Source organism: Solea senegalensis, linkage group LG10, assembly GCF_019176455.1.
Source record: "Solea senegalensis isolate Sse05_10M linkage group LG10, IFAPA_SoseM_1, whole genome shotgun sequence".
Taxonomy (NCBI): domain Eukaryota; kingdom Metazoa; phylum Chordata; class Actinopteri; order Pleuronectiformes; family Soleidae; genus Solea; species Solea senegalensis.
Window position 1 is genome coordinate 17,997,959 of NC_058030.1, and position 17,924 is coordinate 18,015,882.

Here is a 17,924-nt window from a genome sequence, read left to right on the forward strand (position 1 = left end):
GGCATGAATGTGCTTTATTGGATTGGGTCACCTTTTGACCGTTTAGTGAAAGGTGTCCATTAACAACCAAATTCAGAGGAGAGTTTGCTTTGTAAATGAAAGAATCTCTCTAACCTTCTATAATTCAGCCTTTATTGTCACTAATTCCTAGTCCTGTGTTTATTTCTTGTGTCTGGGTATACATTTCATGAACAGACCCGGTTGAAACTGAATCTTTTTAACCCTGGGTGACTTACCTGCTGTCGTCAGGCAGAGCTCCTCGTCGCTGTTGTCCTGACAGTTGTCCTGGCCGTTACACAAGAAGCTGCGGTCCACACAGCGGCCATTTCGACACTTGAAGCGAGACTCTGAGCACACCAGCGGGTTGCCTGCTGTAATTAGGTCAGAACAGAGGTAAAAGGTTATGCAGAGAGACACATGAGCACCTGAGTGACTTTCCCTTTAGGAATCAAATGTTTATGTGTGTGTGTAAACAAAACATTTCAAGGCAAATTTCATTAGCATTCTCTCGCGGTGCTCCCTGTGACGCTGTTTACTTGCTATTTTCATCTGTAAGACTTTGATATAATAAAATCGAAATAAAAAACACAGGGGTTTCAAGAAAAACACATTAAAAATCCTACACCTATATGACTTCTTGTTTTAGCACAGATTCTTACGTCTATGTTGGAGCTTCTGCAAAATGAGGCAGAATTATCTGGTGGGAAGATCCAGACAATTACACAGTGGTGACGCAGTCTCTGCTGGGAGTGTGGAGCAGAGCCCCATTTAAATGGCTAGATTAAATTTGTGAGTGTGCTCTCCTGCAGGCTAGGAACACTGCCTCTGTCAATGCTGAGTGATTGGCTTAATGCACATTACCTACTGGGAAAGCAGTGACGGGGTCATGCGAGGACAATGTTTATTCCTGATAGTACACAGTGCAATTACAGTCAGTCTGCTGCTGAAAAGAAAAATGACACTCTCCTTCATTTTTCTCTGTCAGAAAACAGAACACACCAGCTTCAGCTTTTTGCTTCAGTTTCACAAAGAAGGGCCAGGAAATGAGCAACAAGTGCAGACGTACTAATCAGCAACTCATTTTAAATGTGGGATGTGTATGTGGCAATTGCTAATTTTATATTTCTGACTACCTCTGTTGCTGTTTTAATTAACTAAAGTATTTTCTTTAAAATGACTGTTTATTGATCCGGTGTAACTAGATAAGTGAATTACTGAAGAAGCCTGTATTTACCTTGAGGGACGCTCCAACAAGCTCAGTATCAAATTTCAGTTTAAGTTGAGGAACTTCAAATAGACAATCGGAAGAAGAAAAAAAAAAAATGACACATCGGGGCCCAGAATATACTCATTATACCCAAAATACACTTAGTGTGGGTTAACTTCAAAAGCACTTGATCCTTACTCCCCCATGACGCATCATTAGCTTTCTCCCATCTGATTAACAACCTTAACTTGAAATCCTCAGATTTAACTCTCTGTTGTGCTCGTTTATTTAAATATTTTAGTGAGCTTAAGACCAATTAATTGTGTCCATTTTTGCCAATTATAATTATAATATTCTTTTTTTTTTTTTAATAATGGGCATTGCATGACTATTATTTAATTAACTAGCGGAACATAACTTATGACACATTTTTGTTATGCAAGTCACTAAGACTTTTTTGTGTAGACACACAATGTGTATTGGTGACATGGACATTCAATAATGTATACATCATGTGTATTTATTAAACTGTAATATTTTAATTAGATGAAGGGGGAAAAAAGGGAAAATCTTATTTTGGGAATCAGCTACAGTAAAACCAACGTTCTTATTTATGATTATTAAAAAAAATTCCCCATTCCAATGTTGACAAAACAAACATAAGTAGATAAGCAGAGGCATTAAACTTGCTGGAATGCCCCTTTAGTAAATTGCTCAGCGTTTACTGGCACATTTCTTATCTGTTGTCTTTTTATATGAGGGAATATATATTCATTACAACTCGACTGTATGATGAGTGGCTGCAGTAAAAGCTGTTATGACAGGAGGACGGTACATCACTGAAGGGACCGTGACTTCCTGTGACCACAACATGAGACTCACTGCAGTTCTCCTCGTCACTCCCGTCTGGACAGTCGCTGAAGCCGTTGCAGCGGAAGCGGCCGATGATGCAGTGGACGCCATTAGCACAGGCAAAGAATGTGGGAGCGCACTTCGACTTGACCTTTGCTGTAAATGGATGGGAGACGGGGGGGGAGAGAGAAGAAAAAGTGGATCAGTCTGTGGCTGATGGAGAGATGATGCAGCAATTTCCAAACAGTGACGACTTTCCAAACAGCCTTGGCTTTGATGGACAAGTGGAGGACTGACACAGCCAGGTGGCGTTTTTATGGTTACAGACACAACAGTTTGTTCTAAAATGAAAACTAAACCATTTCATCTGGGTTCAAACTGCCAAACAGCTGCTGTGTGATGGAAACCAATTAAGAATTGGAGCTTATCTTTAAGTTCTCTTAAGTATGACAAGGAAAGGGTAAGATCCCCAGCAGCAAGTACTGATAAGAGGAAGAAAAAAAAAAAAAAACTAAATTGCAAAGACAAAAGAGAGTAAATGGTGTGGGAGAGTGTTTGTATGGATTGTGCTATTGATCAGCCTAAGCAGGCTATGGGTGTTATCTCCCAGGGCAGGCTGGAGACTGAGTGACAAGCTCGCAGAGCATCAATGTCTGCTGTTCTCCACTTTGCACAAACTCTTGGTTTTGACTCAAACACATTGATCTTCGCACAGGCAGAGCGAGAAAAAAACAAGATAGCAGGTAGAAGCAAGGACATCAAATAAAGAAACTTGCTTTTGCTGTTGGATCCTTTAAAGTTTCATTTTTTTTTTTTAAACCTGATGGCAACAAAGACAAGACATGAGACGAGACAGCTCGAGAGTCATTGCCACCGGATTATGAATTCAGAGAGTTGGAAAAAGACGATAAAGACACAGATAAAAGAAGAGAAGGTAGTAATGCAAAATTGAAAAAGATAGGAAGAAAAGGAACCAAAGAAGGACAGAAAAGAAGAATTAAGGATTAAGAAGGAGGCAGTATTGCAACATTAACGATGCACACAGCTGTAAAACATCATCACCAACCAACCAGGCATCGCCACTGGATTAGATGGTTGAAGTAATCCGTTTCCACACTTTGACCTTGGTTTAACAATTTATGGATTATTCCCTTCTGCAAATTTCCATTATAATTAAAAAGCTCAAACTTGAAAATGTAGATTTGTGTGGGAACCACCCTCATTGTAGCCATATTTACTGAACACAGAGGAAGAAAAAGCCACCAATAACAGCTTAGATATTGTCAGAATAGCAGTTAAAAGGGTCAAATTAGACAAGAAGTGTGTTTATGTTTAGCACACAACAATAACAGTCATTTACACACATGGGGGGGACGTCAGAGTAAACCACCAAACTGTCTATTTTTTTTTGTCTGTACTGAATACAAAGGGTGGAATTGGCCTTCTCATGCGTTGGCATTGTGCCGTCTCAAATGGCACGGCCACACATTTTTCCCTCTACAATACATTGTGGTTGGCTGATGTATGAGCTCTTTCAAGCTGCGGTGATTATGTTCTGCGGGGGGGGATGAAGTGCAATCGGCATAAACATGGGAGGGAGGCTGGGACGGTGCCCAATCTGTGTGTCTGTAGTATGGGAAGCTTTTGTTTACCTGGACAGCAGAGGCTCCAACCACCCAAAGCACATGTTGCATGGTATATCACAATCATTAACTCCAGGGGGGGCAAACAGACGTGGCTTTGAGCTGTAGCATCACATAAAGGAAAAGCTACAAAAGCCTACTTGCAGTTAAGGGAATATGCAAATTGAAAATTCATCTGCTCAAGAGGCTACACCACTGTGTACTACATATTTTTATTTATTTTATGTTTATCTTTTATTTCCAGAGTCTATTGCTTTGAAAAAGCTGTGGGAATTAACGGAAACATGTGCCGGTCTTTTGGAGACATGAGGCCCTATATATTGCATATGAAGAGCAACAAAGAGTCCCCCCCCCCCCCACCACTCCCAGACCACTGCAGGTGAAATGGAGCACAAAACAGCCAGTGCTGCAAATAATTAAGCAAAACACCAAGTGAAGATCTATGACGTTATAGTAACTATAAAGCTATGGGAAACTGTGGCAGAGCAAATTAGACATTGGCGGGCTAACACTGCCTAGATAAATCTAAATAATGGGAAACACTTGGGCCCCAGGGTTGATGTAGTAGTTGCCTTTGCAGCAAGAACACCCAACTTTGCGACCCGATCAGAAAACAAGGGCCTTTCTGCAGGGAGTTTGCATGTTCTCCCTGTGTGTGCGTGGGATTTCACCGCCCACAAAACATGCAATATAGGGATTAGGTAAATTGGTCATTCTAAATTGACCACAGGCGAATACATACAAAACTAATTCATGCACAGATCATCTGTGTAGAAGCACTTTACATACAATCCAGAAACTCCACCAAAACTAGCAAAAAGAGATGAGGTCACACACTTAACGCTTGCATGTAAACGATGGGCTTGAGATGCACAAGGACCTTTATTTAAATCTTTTCAACAGAGTCTCACAAATTTCTTCTTCGTATGGACATTGATCTTATGTGCTAAGCAGCTTGGCTCGACAGCTCTGTTATTGCTCTGACGTTCTTCATTCATCGCCTCCCTCATGTGAATCCTCATTATCACTTCTATCGCTGGCAGAATTCATATGACCCTAATTTTGTTTTCCAAATTAACTTAAAAGTCACACGAAGGGCAAGCTTGTGAGGGAGATTCATACGTGGGAGAGAGAGAGAGAGAGAGAGAGTGTGCTTGTTGGAAGGAGAGTGCTAATGTGCTTGGCTTTGTTTCGGGGATGTAACGCCCTTTAGTCTGTGCTGAGCTGTTTTCTGAGCAAGATAAAAATTAATTTGATGGAGCAGGCCGAGGGTGGAGGAGATGGTAAAAACAGACTTGTTAAGTTCTACTTGATAATTCTGTTTATTCAATACCCAGGACTTTGTTGAATGATAAATTCCACCTCTGTTCCAGGTGATGCTGATACTCTCCAGCACCTGTGCCTTCCCACCCAACCTTTAATCTCCCGTCTCCTTTTGTTCAGCTGTGGATCGGTTTCTTGGTTTGAACTGCTTTAGTTTCCAAATGTTTTCATTTTTCACTTGCTTAGAAGTTGTTCATCTAAAACAGACAGGGTGTTGTGTGTGTGTGTGTTCATTACTAGTGTGTAAAAAGGATGGGTTAAATGCAGAGGTCAAATTCCCTATCACTAATTGGCGTGTGTGCAAATGAAACTAACTCTAATTATTAATTTCCTAACATCAACAACAGTTGGGGATTGAGAGTAAGTTCTGCTGTGAGTGCGACCGAAGCATTATCCCATGAAGACGGGGGGGCAGAAATAACGAGCCGTAAAAACATCCACTACTGATGTGTGCTAGAAAAAGGGACAGAGAGAGCTTTCTCTTTTGCTTACCTCTTTGGGAACCATCTATATTTTAACACATCTCCACTGCAGACCCTTATTTTTTTTACTTATTTTATTTTTAACTTTTAGTGAGGCTTTATAGGCTTGGCAACACCCGTAATTTCGGAGCCATCGCTGCAATATGTTGTGCTTGAGTAACTTTCCTGGCAACCCCAGTGTCGAAGATCCATGAGCTGTGTAATTGGGTGGGTGGCAGTGGGTGGAGTAACAGACCAAAGCAACAAACCAAAACATAAACAAAGTTTGTGGGCCACAAAAGACAAATGTCATTGTCAATATACAGACTTCACCGTCAACAGTGAAGCCAGTATTTCTATTTACCATGTTCCTTCAACTTCAGATGACATTTTATGACTTAGTATAATTAATTTATTACATACTGCTCCTTTAAGCCATATTTGGGTTTCCTTCAGTCAGTTGAATGAGAATACTACTGCCACTTCCTCCCTGTTTTCATCTCCCCCATGGCTTTGGCATTCATGTCAGCCTGTAACTGACAACTGAGTTCCTGTTGCACACAGTATGCTCTGCTCTGGCACAATGTGCACCTGTGTGTCCCTCTCCACACTTCTCCCCTTTTCTCCCTCTCCTTAGCTCCCCAGAGAACAGAATCACTTGTTCGGCACAGGTAGGCAGAATCGTGATGGGCATGCATGATTGGCAGAGGACTGGAAGAAGAGACTGACATAGAAAGACAAAAGTGGAGAGAGAGAAGAGTGTCAGAGAAAGTGTAGAAGACAGCTTGCGTCTTCAAAGGTTTCTCTGACCTTGCAGAGCATTTCTGAGGGAAGGAAATCAATAGGTAATGGAGTTGAGGAGTAAGCATGAAGGGCAAGGGTTGTTTCAGGCTAGAGGGCTTGGGGATCAAAATAATGATTCAGTACATTTCACTGTCCAAGCCCTGCACAGTAGTTACACTACGCACTGATATTCTACTTCGTACTTAACGAGGAAGCACGTGTGGCGTGTTCGCGTCGCAGAAAACGTCTTCCAATACCTTCCAATAAAAGGCGACGGAAGCAGAGGCACAGTGAGAAAGTCTGCCCTTCTGCAAAATTCATTCATGACAAAAAAGCAACTCACTGAAATGAATTGACAGCGTCCAACATTCTATAGTAAAAATGAGAAGAAAGCGTTTCCCGTTCCTTTGATGACTTGAAAGAAAGCGTTTGGCTAATTTGTGACGATTAGTGGAACAAGGACAGCAACCAACGCAACAGAGAAAACGAGACAGCAAGAGGCAGAATGAGACGACAAGACTGTAAGTAACCGCCTAATCAGTATTTGATCCAAGTTCCTCGGTATCAATTACCCCAGCTTATTGATCAGTCAACCACTAGGCACATTACATGCATCAAACTAAGTCCAATTAAACCCTCCTCTGCTTTACTTACTTTTCTAATTACAAATCCATAGCCTTTCAGTTTTCTTTCTTCTTTAATTCTTCTGTTTATTTTCCTCTGTCAACAGTTTTTTTGAGCTTGGCCAACATAACAGACAAATCGAGACAAGCTCGAGTCTCATACCAAGAGACTCCTCTATTCCCACCTGCGTTTTTCCTCCACAGTGCATCAGTGAGCAGCAAAGGGCTCTCTGTGTTACAATCAGTGCATTGGTCATTGCTCTTATCATATAAACACACACTCATCCTAATCACAGCAACCCCCTTCCTTTACCCCCCGTCGGTTCGGTTAAGAACTGGCACTGTCTGGGCCTCAATATGTAAATCCTAACTAATCTGTCTCAGGAGTCTTTTTAACTTCCTTCCACCACTGCTGACAAGCCAAACTGTGCTGCAGATAAGCCTCTTTTTTTAAACTTAATATCTTACGGGCACTCAGTGGAGGTCAGTGCACAATAACAAAGAAAAAGCAAAAAAACACTATTGATGTTGCTCCAGGTTTTTGGCAGTGTGTTATGACTGCAGAAATTGATAATGTGATAATAACCCTAACCCTCCAGTACAATGAAATTCATTTATTTCGCTCCTAATTGTTTTGAAGAGCTAACAAGATCAATACATGCAGCGTAAGGTAAATAGCTACATCCCTCACTCTAATAAAGTATTAATAGACTTTTAAAATAACACAACATCAGCCCTTGTGTGAGCTTCCAGTTGTCTGTCTTCCCTGTCTCCTCCACAGTATGACAGGCCATGAGTAGAGTAAGAGCTATTGTTGGGCACAGGATGTACAAATAAATATGACGTTGCAGCAAATTCCATGGCATGAAGAGAATTTGCTTAATGGTGAAAACCAATTTCTTTCTCCTTTTTTTTTACAGGAAATGTGACCTGCTAAGTGATCAACGGTGTCTGATAGTGAAAGACCCAAAATACTTGAACAAAGTCACGAACGTCACTGATGATGTGTCGCAGGCAGCACATCCTTGGATGTGTCTTCCAATCTGATTATTGTTCTTTAAGATCCCCTGGTTCCCATTACTTCACAGTACATCCTCAATGTGAGCGTGGTCATCATAGCATGTGTGTGCAAAACTGCCGTGACGTCTATAAGCAACACAAAACACAAAAACCAGTGACGGCCTAAGCAGCTCTTTTCAGAGAACTGAATCATTAGAATCAGTTAATTAAAAAGATTGGTTCAACAAATTGCTTAGTTCTTCCTGCATGATTGGAGCGCAGACTCCGCCTGACACGGTCACTGAACTGAAAAATACGACTGAAGGGTTGTGATTGGGCTCACGATCGCTTGCTTTCGGCAGCGTTGTCACTAAGTACACCAGAATTCTCTGAAGGTTGGAGATGAAGGCAAGTCTCTTTAACTGATCTTCAGCTCAGCATTATTCAGTTTGATTCTCGTGTCAGACATCGCACTCATGACTCTCCCGGCGTCGACGCGCTCACAGTCTGTCGACGTCACAGAGCAGGTACCAAAGAAAACACCTGGTTCCAGGTACATAAAAAAAACCAGAGTAGAGTCAAGTGGAATAGTGCTAGCACTGCATAATGGAAAAGCTCAATTATTGACATATAATGGCGAGACTGCAGAGTGTGACAAATGGCTGACTCCTCTTCTCACCGCTCCCTTTCTCTAGTGAGTCAGGGAACTATGGTGGCCTTCACAAATCAGAAAGGATGTACAGTATGTATTCACAAAAAGATTCTCCTCTCAACCACTCTCTCTGCTGTTTTCTCTTTCTTCTACATTGGATTAAGCATGGGCGAAGCCTTTCACCATAGTTTAAGAAACCTCCTGCGTAAAGAAGCAAAATGTGAGTCCCTTTGGGTTGCTGTGGAAACATGCCCAAGATGGTGGCCTCAGAAGTCTTACCTTAAGTACATACAAAAGCCTTATTGTAATATTGTGAAAGCCAAATCCTTTTGATTTTAAGCAGCAATTTGGTGGAATATTCAATCAATAATGTTTCATACTGGACCTTTAAAGCTAGAGTATATACATGAACATTTCTGGATTCCCTTTTCCACACAGATGCCACAGCTTCAGCCCGCAGGACTGCTCATTCAGTGCAGTCGTTTCTTTGAACTGTTCCTCTCTGTGTCTCATCCCTGAAAGGCATTTCTCTCCCTCCCCACTTTGATTCCTTACTTCCTGCTTCATACATGATGACCACCCTTTCACTCGTACTAAGCGTCTGTCTTCTCTGGACTGGTCATGCTCAGCCCAGACAAGGGCAAAGAGGATAATCCTGGCTCTGAGGCCCAGTATGTGCAGTCAGCTCTCTCCTGTTCTCCTGTGTCAGTATCCATTTTGTCCGTATACTCTCCCAGGCTGTTGTTATATACACCAGAGAGCAGGATGGTATTTTTGACCTTTTTGAGTGAGGAATTAGTCATCGGCCTGTCTCTGAATCATTTCTTTTAAGACCGTTACAGCTGTCAACCCCATAAAAGCACACCAGAAAAGAGCAGATGGAGCTATTGCATAAAATGAAATATGAAAAAAATAAACGTTTTCATTAAATATTCTGTTTAATTCACGTGGAGTGAATCATTGGTTACACTCCATAAAAAATGTTACTTGATAAAAGGGATATGAAGAGGGTTCTGCGCTCACACCGCAGGGCAGTAATACAATAAGCTGCATCTTAAATGCAGCAGGACTGAGGCTAGAGGTTTTGCCTCTCTTCCCTTGGCCCAGACACTTTAAGAGGCAGCAAAACATATTTACATGACTTAAGATGGCCCTTGTGCAAGAGGTGACCACACAAGACCAAAAAACTAGGGTGAATTAATATTCCCTGACCAATACAGATAGACATTCTTGACTATGAAGTGTAGCAGGGTGGAACTACGGCGGCCCTGAAGTCACCAATGCAAATAGGAAAACTTTAACTGAAACACAACAACATTAACTTTAACACGACAACATTAACTGCAAAGGAAAAGGTAGGCACATGCTGTTACACAAGGTTTCAGTGAAATTTGTTTCAAGTTGGACACTGTTGTTCGCGCTATGTTGTTGTGTTTCAGTTAATGTTGTTGTGTTTCAGTTCCTATTTGTGTTGGTGATTTACACTTCAGGGCCACCATATGAACCTATGATATGTCAATTAAAACTATCAAAACCTACACGTTAATCAGTGCAGTTCATTTCAAATATGTAACATGTTGGGGTTGAACATGAAGATCAAGCACAGATGATGATACAGGAGACTCTGGACTTCTGTGAGTAAGAACCATGACTACTAAAAGACCAGAAGCTGCAGTCATTTGCAGACTTTGCATCTTTGAGTAAAACATATTGTTTAGTTTGGCCTGGGTTTTGTGTTTCTGTTCATGCATGTTTCATCTGGAGGTCACATGTTTATGTTATTCATCAATAGTGTCTGTAATTATTGTAAGCTTCAGTATTAAGATGAAAGATTTATTGTGATTAATCACAACAAACTCTAATTTGAGTTGTTTATTTTCATTAATAAATTGAATGTGCAACAAACATAATAACCAATTGAACACAGATTTGGATGCTTTTGTTCTGAAGACACTGATACATTAAACAAGTTGAAAAGAGAGAGTGGGGTCTACTCCTGAGGTCAGCTTGTAAAAAATTAATACCTGCTATAAAGTGCCATCCTAAGTGCCTCTTTTTGCTTTTTATTGCGTGTGTTTCTATCTTGTGTTCAAGCTTTAAAATTTTTTATAGAGATTTAAAAGTAAATACATTTTTTTATGTTTCACAAAGGGAATTTGCAGACTTTTTTGTTTTTCTTTGAGCTACATTGTTTCCAAAAACCAAACTGTCAGTAACGACAGAGGATGATGTTGCCACAAATGGTCTTTACCTTATGCTCCGAATACAGTACGTGTTCCTCAGACTGAAACCACCCACAGTGGCACAGTCTGGTGGCCAAATACAAAATAAATACAGGTGCCTTCTTGTGAAAATTCATGGGAAAAATGCAAAGGACACAAGGCAAGAGCAGTAAGAGAATATGTATGCTCCTATGTACATATAATAAATGATTTCCTTACGTATTACCAATGCCTAACAAAGAAAGGAAATCAAGGAGAGAAGCTACAAACTGAAGGCCAGCGATATTTAAAATGACTAAAATAATGAACAAAGTGGTCAAAAGTTAAACTGTCAAAATCCAATTTAATGGTCAATTAAAGCACGGGCTTCTGAAAACCTCGGAAAAGAAGCCAACAGCTCATATTACAGAAGAGAGGAAATTGAATACCCTGTAATGGTCAACTTCCTGCCTTAACAGTGATATCTGTGATTGCGAGGGAGAGTGCACTTACTGTACGTTATCAGACATCCAGTGTGAATTCGTACTTAGTTATATTGAAGTCTGATGGCGCTACTTCACAAAATTAAAGCCATTCTCTGAGAAATCTGTCATTGAAACAAACCACTGGTGTAACTGTCTACACCGAGAGTGTGTGTATATTCTGAGAGGGGGTGACTAATCATGACTGTGCTGAGAACCCAGTGCTGCAGTTTCAAAGTTTCCAGGCATTGTGTTCTTCTCAGATAATACACATTCTGACAGAACTCCTTCTGGAGCTGCTGTAATGAGCCCTCCTCTCCCTCCTTTCCTTCCCTCTCTCCCTCATTTGCCATCCTTTCTTCTGTTTCTCAGTCTGTCCCTCCAAAACCACTAATGGAGCCACAGGTTCATCTGGGGATTTCTGCGAGGCAGTCGCCGGGGATATCGACTGACAACTACCTATCTCTTTGAGGATAATAAGGCCCACTTCTGCCAGAACGGATAACGCCGACATCAACAACAAACGCATGCAGTCCTCTGACCATCGGAGAGGCTGAGGCCGAGTGACGCTTCATGAAAGCCTGCTTTGATCTAAAGCAGTATAGGTAGCTAATTTTGTTTGAAAATAACAAACTGCATTAGTTAAAATGATAATATTTGCTGTAATGATGACGTAATTTGTACAAAATGTACGTCATGTTTTCATGGCGACAGTTTAAGGTCACAGAAAGATCAGAATTTCATCAATACTCTTATCACATATGTAGTATTTCTATTACATTTCTATCTTATTTATCCAGTATTTTGTCTACTCTTTGTTTCTGTTGTTATTTATATTGATATTTCTATTTTATTACATTTTGCTAATTGCTCCACAGTGTGCTGCAATTTGAATTTCCCCAACTAGGTGTCAATAAACATACCTTACATAGCTTACCTTATCACTGGATCTTATTTTAAAAGACTTACATCAATGTCAACAGTAAATGTGAAAAAACATACAGTTAATCAAAGTAATTCCGATGAAAGTTTAACTTAAAGTAGTAGTCTGCTTATTTGATGAGCTGTCAAGAAGGCAAACGGAAAAAATGGGGAGAGAAAACACAATGGAGACGAATGACAGAAGGGTTGTGGTTATTTGGGGGCAGAAAAAACAGTGGAATAAAAAAACATCCCTGCATTGTTTTTGTAATTGAAAACAAGCCTCTGTGAAGCAAAATAAACCCAATAGCCAGAAATCATCAGAGGAGAAGACGAGGGGCGGAATCTAATGGGTTTAAAAATGGGTGTGCAAGACATTTACAGAGCCATATATCAAAGGACGGGGGTTTCCATCCCGCGATGCAGGGCCTCAAAGTCAATGTTCATCAGCAATCCCGGAGCTCTGGCTAAGACAAAAAGAGGTGAAGGAGGAGCAGCAGACCACAAACATCAAACCCGACTAACAGTGAGCACCAAATCTGAACCGTTACTGTAGCTGCTCAGCAGAATTATGCATGAGCTACTATTCCTGCGCACAGAAGTAATCGGCCTTTGCTTTGATGGTATTAAGTTTCGCCCCGGTGCTAAACTGGGGCCAAGGGGTTTTTCAGCAAGAAGGAGAAGAAGAGAGGTGCCCGCTGCGAGGGAGAGGGAACAGAGGATCGAGGAGGGCGGTTCATTTGAGCTGGCAGAGAATCGGGTTTAAATGGCCCTTGTGGCTGCATGGATAGGGAAAGGAGGAAACAACTTTGACTGCAATACAGAGAGACAACTTCAGCAGCTGAAGAGACATGGCTAAATTGACGATACAGGACACAATGCTTCAAGGCACAGCGAAACTCTTTAAATAGATTTGACAATGGAATCAAAACTGGACTTACGACAGCCCTTCTCGTCACTCCTGTCAAAGCAGTCGGGCAATCCGTCACACTGCCACCCACCAGGTACACACCTCCCATCGCCACACATGAAGTTTCCAGGGATGTTGCACTCTGTGGTGAAGTTGTTCCCTGGAAGCAGCTGGCTCTCTGATTGATAAACAGGGAGAAGACAAAGAGGGGGAGAGGAGGACAAGAAGAAAGAGAACAGACTATTACATTCTTACTCCATAAAGAAATCAGACAGGTGCAGATGGATTTCGCATTTCAGCGATATTTGTCAAAACAGTCTAAATAGAAGACCTTCATTATCTCCCTTCAGTGCTCTATTCATAAGCTCTATCAGTTTGCAGGTAAATAAACAGGAGACGAGCCCATGAATACACAAACAGTTTTTGTTTTTTTTAGGACAGCATTGTGGGCACATGTGTCACTGTATCACTGTATATGTATCACAATAGGGACGATAAACAAATGCAAAATGAGCACTCGCATACAAAGTGTCTATATCCACAGTTTGTCACGGATACATAACACACACAGACACACACTTGTCTCTCTATACTGTAGTTGTGGTAATGCTAAAAAATGGTCAAAGAGAAAGCACATTCCCATTGCTTTTTAGCAAATATTGGGTGTTGGTACACTGAGATAAGCAGTAGGTGCAAAATGTAAAAGTCCAGGTCACCACAGAAGAAGAGGAGGGTGCAACCATACTTGTTCTTTTGTTTGTTGCTGCTTATGATCAATGACTTTAGTAATACTAGTATTTATTATGCAAACAATGTCAAATTCGTCACTGCTCACACTGGTGCCCTTAGTAAGTCACGGGACAAGTATGAAGACTGTCGAGCAACCCCCATTCTGTGATTAACAGACAATCACACAGATTGCATTTGTTATCCAACCAAAGCCAAAGTTGACACTGTACACATTGGCATATTCTTTTAAAAAAGAACATTCAAACGTGTAATTTGGGGGCGGCCTTATTTCCTCCACGCGAGATGGGGTGAAAGCGGACGTTTAGGTTCGAAGCCTGTCAAGTGAACAGTTATGCGATTAACAGTTGAACACACTATAATAATGTCCTCGATGGCCATTCTAAGTGCAGCTGTGGCTTAATAGGCTGGAGTATGAAACATGGCCTTTTAGCTGAGGTTTGACACTATGCAGGGATGGGTGAGAATATCGATTTGGTGATACATCGATAATCGATACGCCAGGGCAAATATCGATATTTTAATTAACAAATCACGCCCCCAAAGAAAGGTGAAATTTAAGATGCCATACAGATACAAAAACATCCAACACAGTTGTTTCTGTTTTTCCCATTTTTTTCCAAAACAAAGGGATTGTTTTCTACACTAAACGATTACAGACACCTTAACAAGGACTGGAGGCATTCATTACTGAGTGATCAATTTTTGTTCCGATACAAGTGGAAAGCTGTGACCCTTGAATGTTTTTGAATTCATTACCAGAGATCACTGGTCGAACAGTTAGTTGATATTCAGTTAGCACACATGGCCACTTCCCACAGTGCAGCAGAGGAAGTCATCTGTTCTTACTGTACATCATCCTTCCCCTGCAAACGTTAACTGCATTGTCCAGCACTATATGTAACAGATCATTCACGCCAAACGGGCAGATAGCTGCTGCTCTAACTCACGAGGGTAAAGTTCACATTAAATCCAAACGGTGTTGACGATTCGCCATGATAAACAACCGCAGAAATGTCCATTCACATTCTCAAAGAAAGAAACTGGAGCAGGAAATGACTTCAAAGTGCCAGCAGTTTGCTGGTTGTTTGAGCGGCATCAGGTTAATTGGAGAGTTGCTTTGAGACCTTGTGCGAGAAAGTGAAAAAGGACAGAGACTGAGGACTCGTTGTGTGTGTGTGTGTGCGTGTGTTTGACAGACAGCTTATCTTTTCCCATGAGCCCTTAATACTGCCAAACTCCCCTTTACAACACTTCTCACATCCAGTCCCTCTTTTGGCAGTCTCCCCACAACTCATCCCAATGCCCTTGTCATTCCATCAATACGGTAATAAGCCTTAATACTTTCAGTGGTTTACCATTTAGGTAAAGAGAAAAAAGTCCACCTTATGACAACAGTAAATATGACTATGAAGGTCATTACAACTTGTTGCTGAAAGGAGCCACAAGCAAATAACATTTCTTTCTTCTTTTCCAAATAAAATTAGATTTAGATTATTATTTTTTGCATGTCATGTTTGGACAGGTAACGATTCCTTGATCATCAGGTACGCAAATGAGTAAACGTATCGTCAACATTTAAGAGGACAGACAATTAACGTTAACCTACTTAATTTTGCGACCAAAACTCATTGGCATTGATGAAACTACAAAATCGGTTAGGGTAACATCTGAGCCTTTTAGAGAGGGGAAACAATTTATGGCAAGTGAGAAAATGAGTCTGAAATAATGTGTGTGTGTCCCATAACTTTACTTGGAAGAGATTAAACTTGGCGACTCAAATTTGGCGATATATATACAAAATAAAAGGCATGAGGTTGGGGGGTGCAAATAATGTGTATCCCTTCTATAAAATGTTTCGGTAGACGGCACGTCCCGTCTGGTGAGTATCTTTATGGCTTGTGTTGAGAAGTGCTGAATAAATGCTATAAATTATGTGATGATCACTGGAAGGGGAATTCAGAATCATTTCTAACATCATCTTAAAATTATATTTTGTAGTGGAAAAAACGGGGGTACAGAAACAAATGCTACACTCAGTACAACGTGGCCTGCATTTTGAGTCATGACGATATAACTGAATCGAGTGATGTATAAATTAGAATTAAATATTTTTGTACACACAGACTTTGGCCTCTGCATTTAACCCATCCTTACTACACCACAGTGAACACACACACAAAGCTCTGCGCTGATAAGTACTGCCCACTGCACCGCGGAGCAATTGGGATCGGGTGCCTGGACATCCATTGTGTATTATCCACAGCTGTAAAACACTGGTGTGTATAACAGTGGTCACACAGTGAGTGTGGGAAAGAAGTGGAGATGCTAATGCAGGGAGAACAGGGATACCGCCTATGTATCTTGTAAGGAGAAGTGTAGCCCATTTACCCTTGTCTCTAACACCAGTCCTCTGATATCCTGGCTATCACAATAGTACCATGGTTTTTTGCAGCTTCATTTCCTAATGAAAACATGTCAGCATTTCTTTAATCAAGACATACTGTAAGAAGCTATCCAATGATTTTCCACACCATGGATCCTGACTACATCTCCTATTGTCTCTCTGTCGTGACCATAACTGTTGCAGTTGTCATTTTCCCCATCCAGCATCCACATCGTTGCTGTAGAAAACACTTTTCGAATCCCTTTGAATGCTCTTGGGCGTGTTGGTTTAAGATGAGGAGCCTTTAGAGGCAAGATATTTTTTGCAGGCTTTAGCAGACAGCACAGATAAATGTGAAAGAGTGTGGAGCTCGCCAGGTCTACCAGGTGAGGTGCTGCTGCCGCATTAGAGGTATTACTGAGTGATGCATTGCTCTTTGGCATATCTGCCGTTACAGCAATCCTCTATAATGCAAGTGCACCTGGCTTTTACAATAAAAGTGAGGCACCCCACTAATTGGTTTGTTGCATGTTACATTTAAAGCATTGGTTATCAAGACAAATAAGAAATGCATCCCAATTTAGACCAATAAACTAAAAAATGACATTCCTTTTAATTAGCAGTTACATTTTCTGCTTTGCAAAACTTCAAGAGTTTCACAGGTTCACGTTTCAGCTCAGCTGTAGTTGCGGCTCCCGTATGCACAGTGCTCCACTCCTCGCTGAATTTAATTTGAAATAAGAAGGAACTTCCTGCATAAACACGAGTCTAATTTCCCAGTGGTCTGGAATAACAATAAAGCTACATTTCAAATATTCTTTCAATATTTTCAGTGCAGAGTCACAGGCAGCATATAAGCAAACTGCTGTGTGACTATGCTGCGGTATACATGAATAAACAGTATTAATAACTAAAATGAAGTGATGTTGTTTTTTATGTCCTCAATTCTCCACCTGGGTCTGCCATTTTTAGACTTTGGACTTTTTATGTCATGATAATTCATTCAGTTTTTCAATTTCCATTTCGATTGTTTACATGGTGTCATGATTAATATTTGCAATGTACCACACTAAGGCCTTGCTGTCAAATTTAAATATTTATTACAAAGTATAAGACGAACAGTAGTCATAGAGAGTCGTGGAGCTCTGTGTTGCGCTGAAGGTCGAGCAATCTGTTGTTAAGGTCACAAAATCTGCACTGACCTCCAGTAACATTATCACACATCACAGGACGTCACACTGGGGGCGTGGTTAAATCCTCAATTCCACATTTGCTTTCGAAGGTCGTAACGTGGTTCTTTTGATCTATATTTAATTTACAATCGAGATCATGACACCCCTAATGTTTTCTTAATGCACAAGGGAACCAAAGGATACTTTGGGACAATACTTCCCAAAATTGCTATCATCAAAACGGTATTTTTTTTAATGTTTAGATTGTGAGACACGTAGCCATCCATCCATACATTTCTCAGGAGCGGTCCTGCGACCCGAGGTCTCAGCTGACATAGGGCGATAGGCGGGGTACACCCTGGACAGTTCATAGACACGTAGCGACAGACATTAATACTGTGTGTTTAAGAACCAAAAAAAAACGTGTCAAACTGTTCTTAAGTGATGACACCAGGGTGAATTTTTCAGCGAGTCTTGACTGGAAGGTGACTTTAACTGTACCTTGTGGAGTTTTTGACCAGTGATGCATCAAACCACTCTGCTGCTAATTTTAGCTCTGCCC

The 17,924-nt window shown here is 41.0% G+C and overlaps 1 protein-coding gene across 1 annotated transcript in view; it reads right to left on the reverse strand.

Moving 5' to 3' along the window:
* Positions 1-17,924, reverse strand: part of ldlrad3 (low density lipoprotein receptor class A domain containing 3) — a 73,939-nt gene that overhangs the window by 37,097 nt on the left and 18,918 nt on the right. Inside the window, exons 2-4 of the mRNA XM_044037047.1 lie at positions 13,089-13,235; positions 2,090-2,215; positions 237-371 (exon numbers count right to left, since the gene is read on the reverse strand). Of these exons, the coding sequence (XP_043892982.1) occupies positions 237-371; positions 2,090-2,215; positions 13,089-13,235 (408 nt within the window). The remainder of the gene's footprint in view (positions 1-236; positions 372-2,089; positions 2,216-13,088; positions 13,236-17,924) is intronic.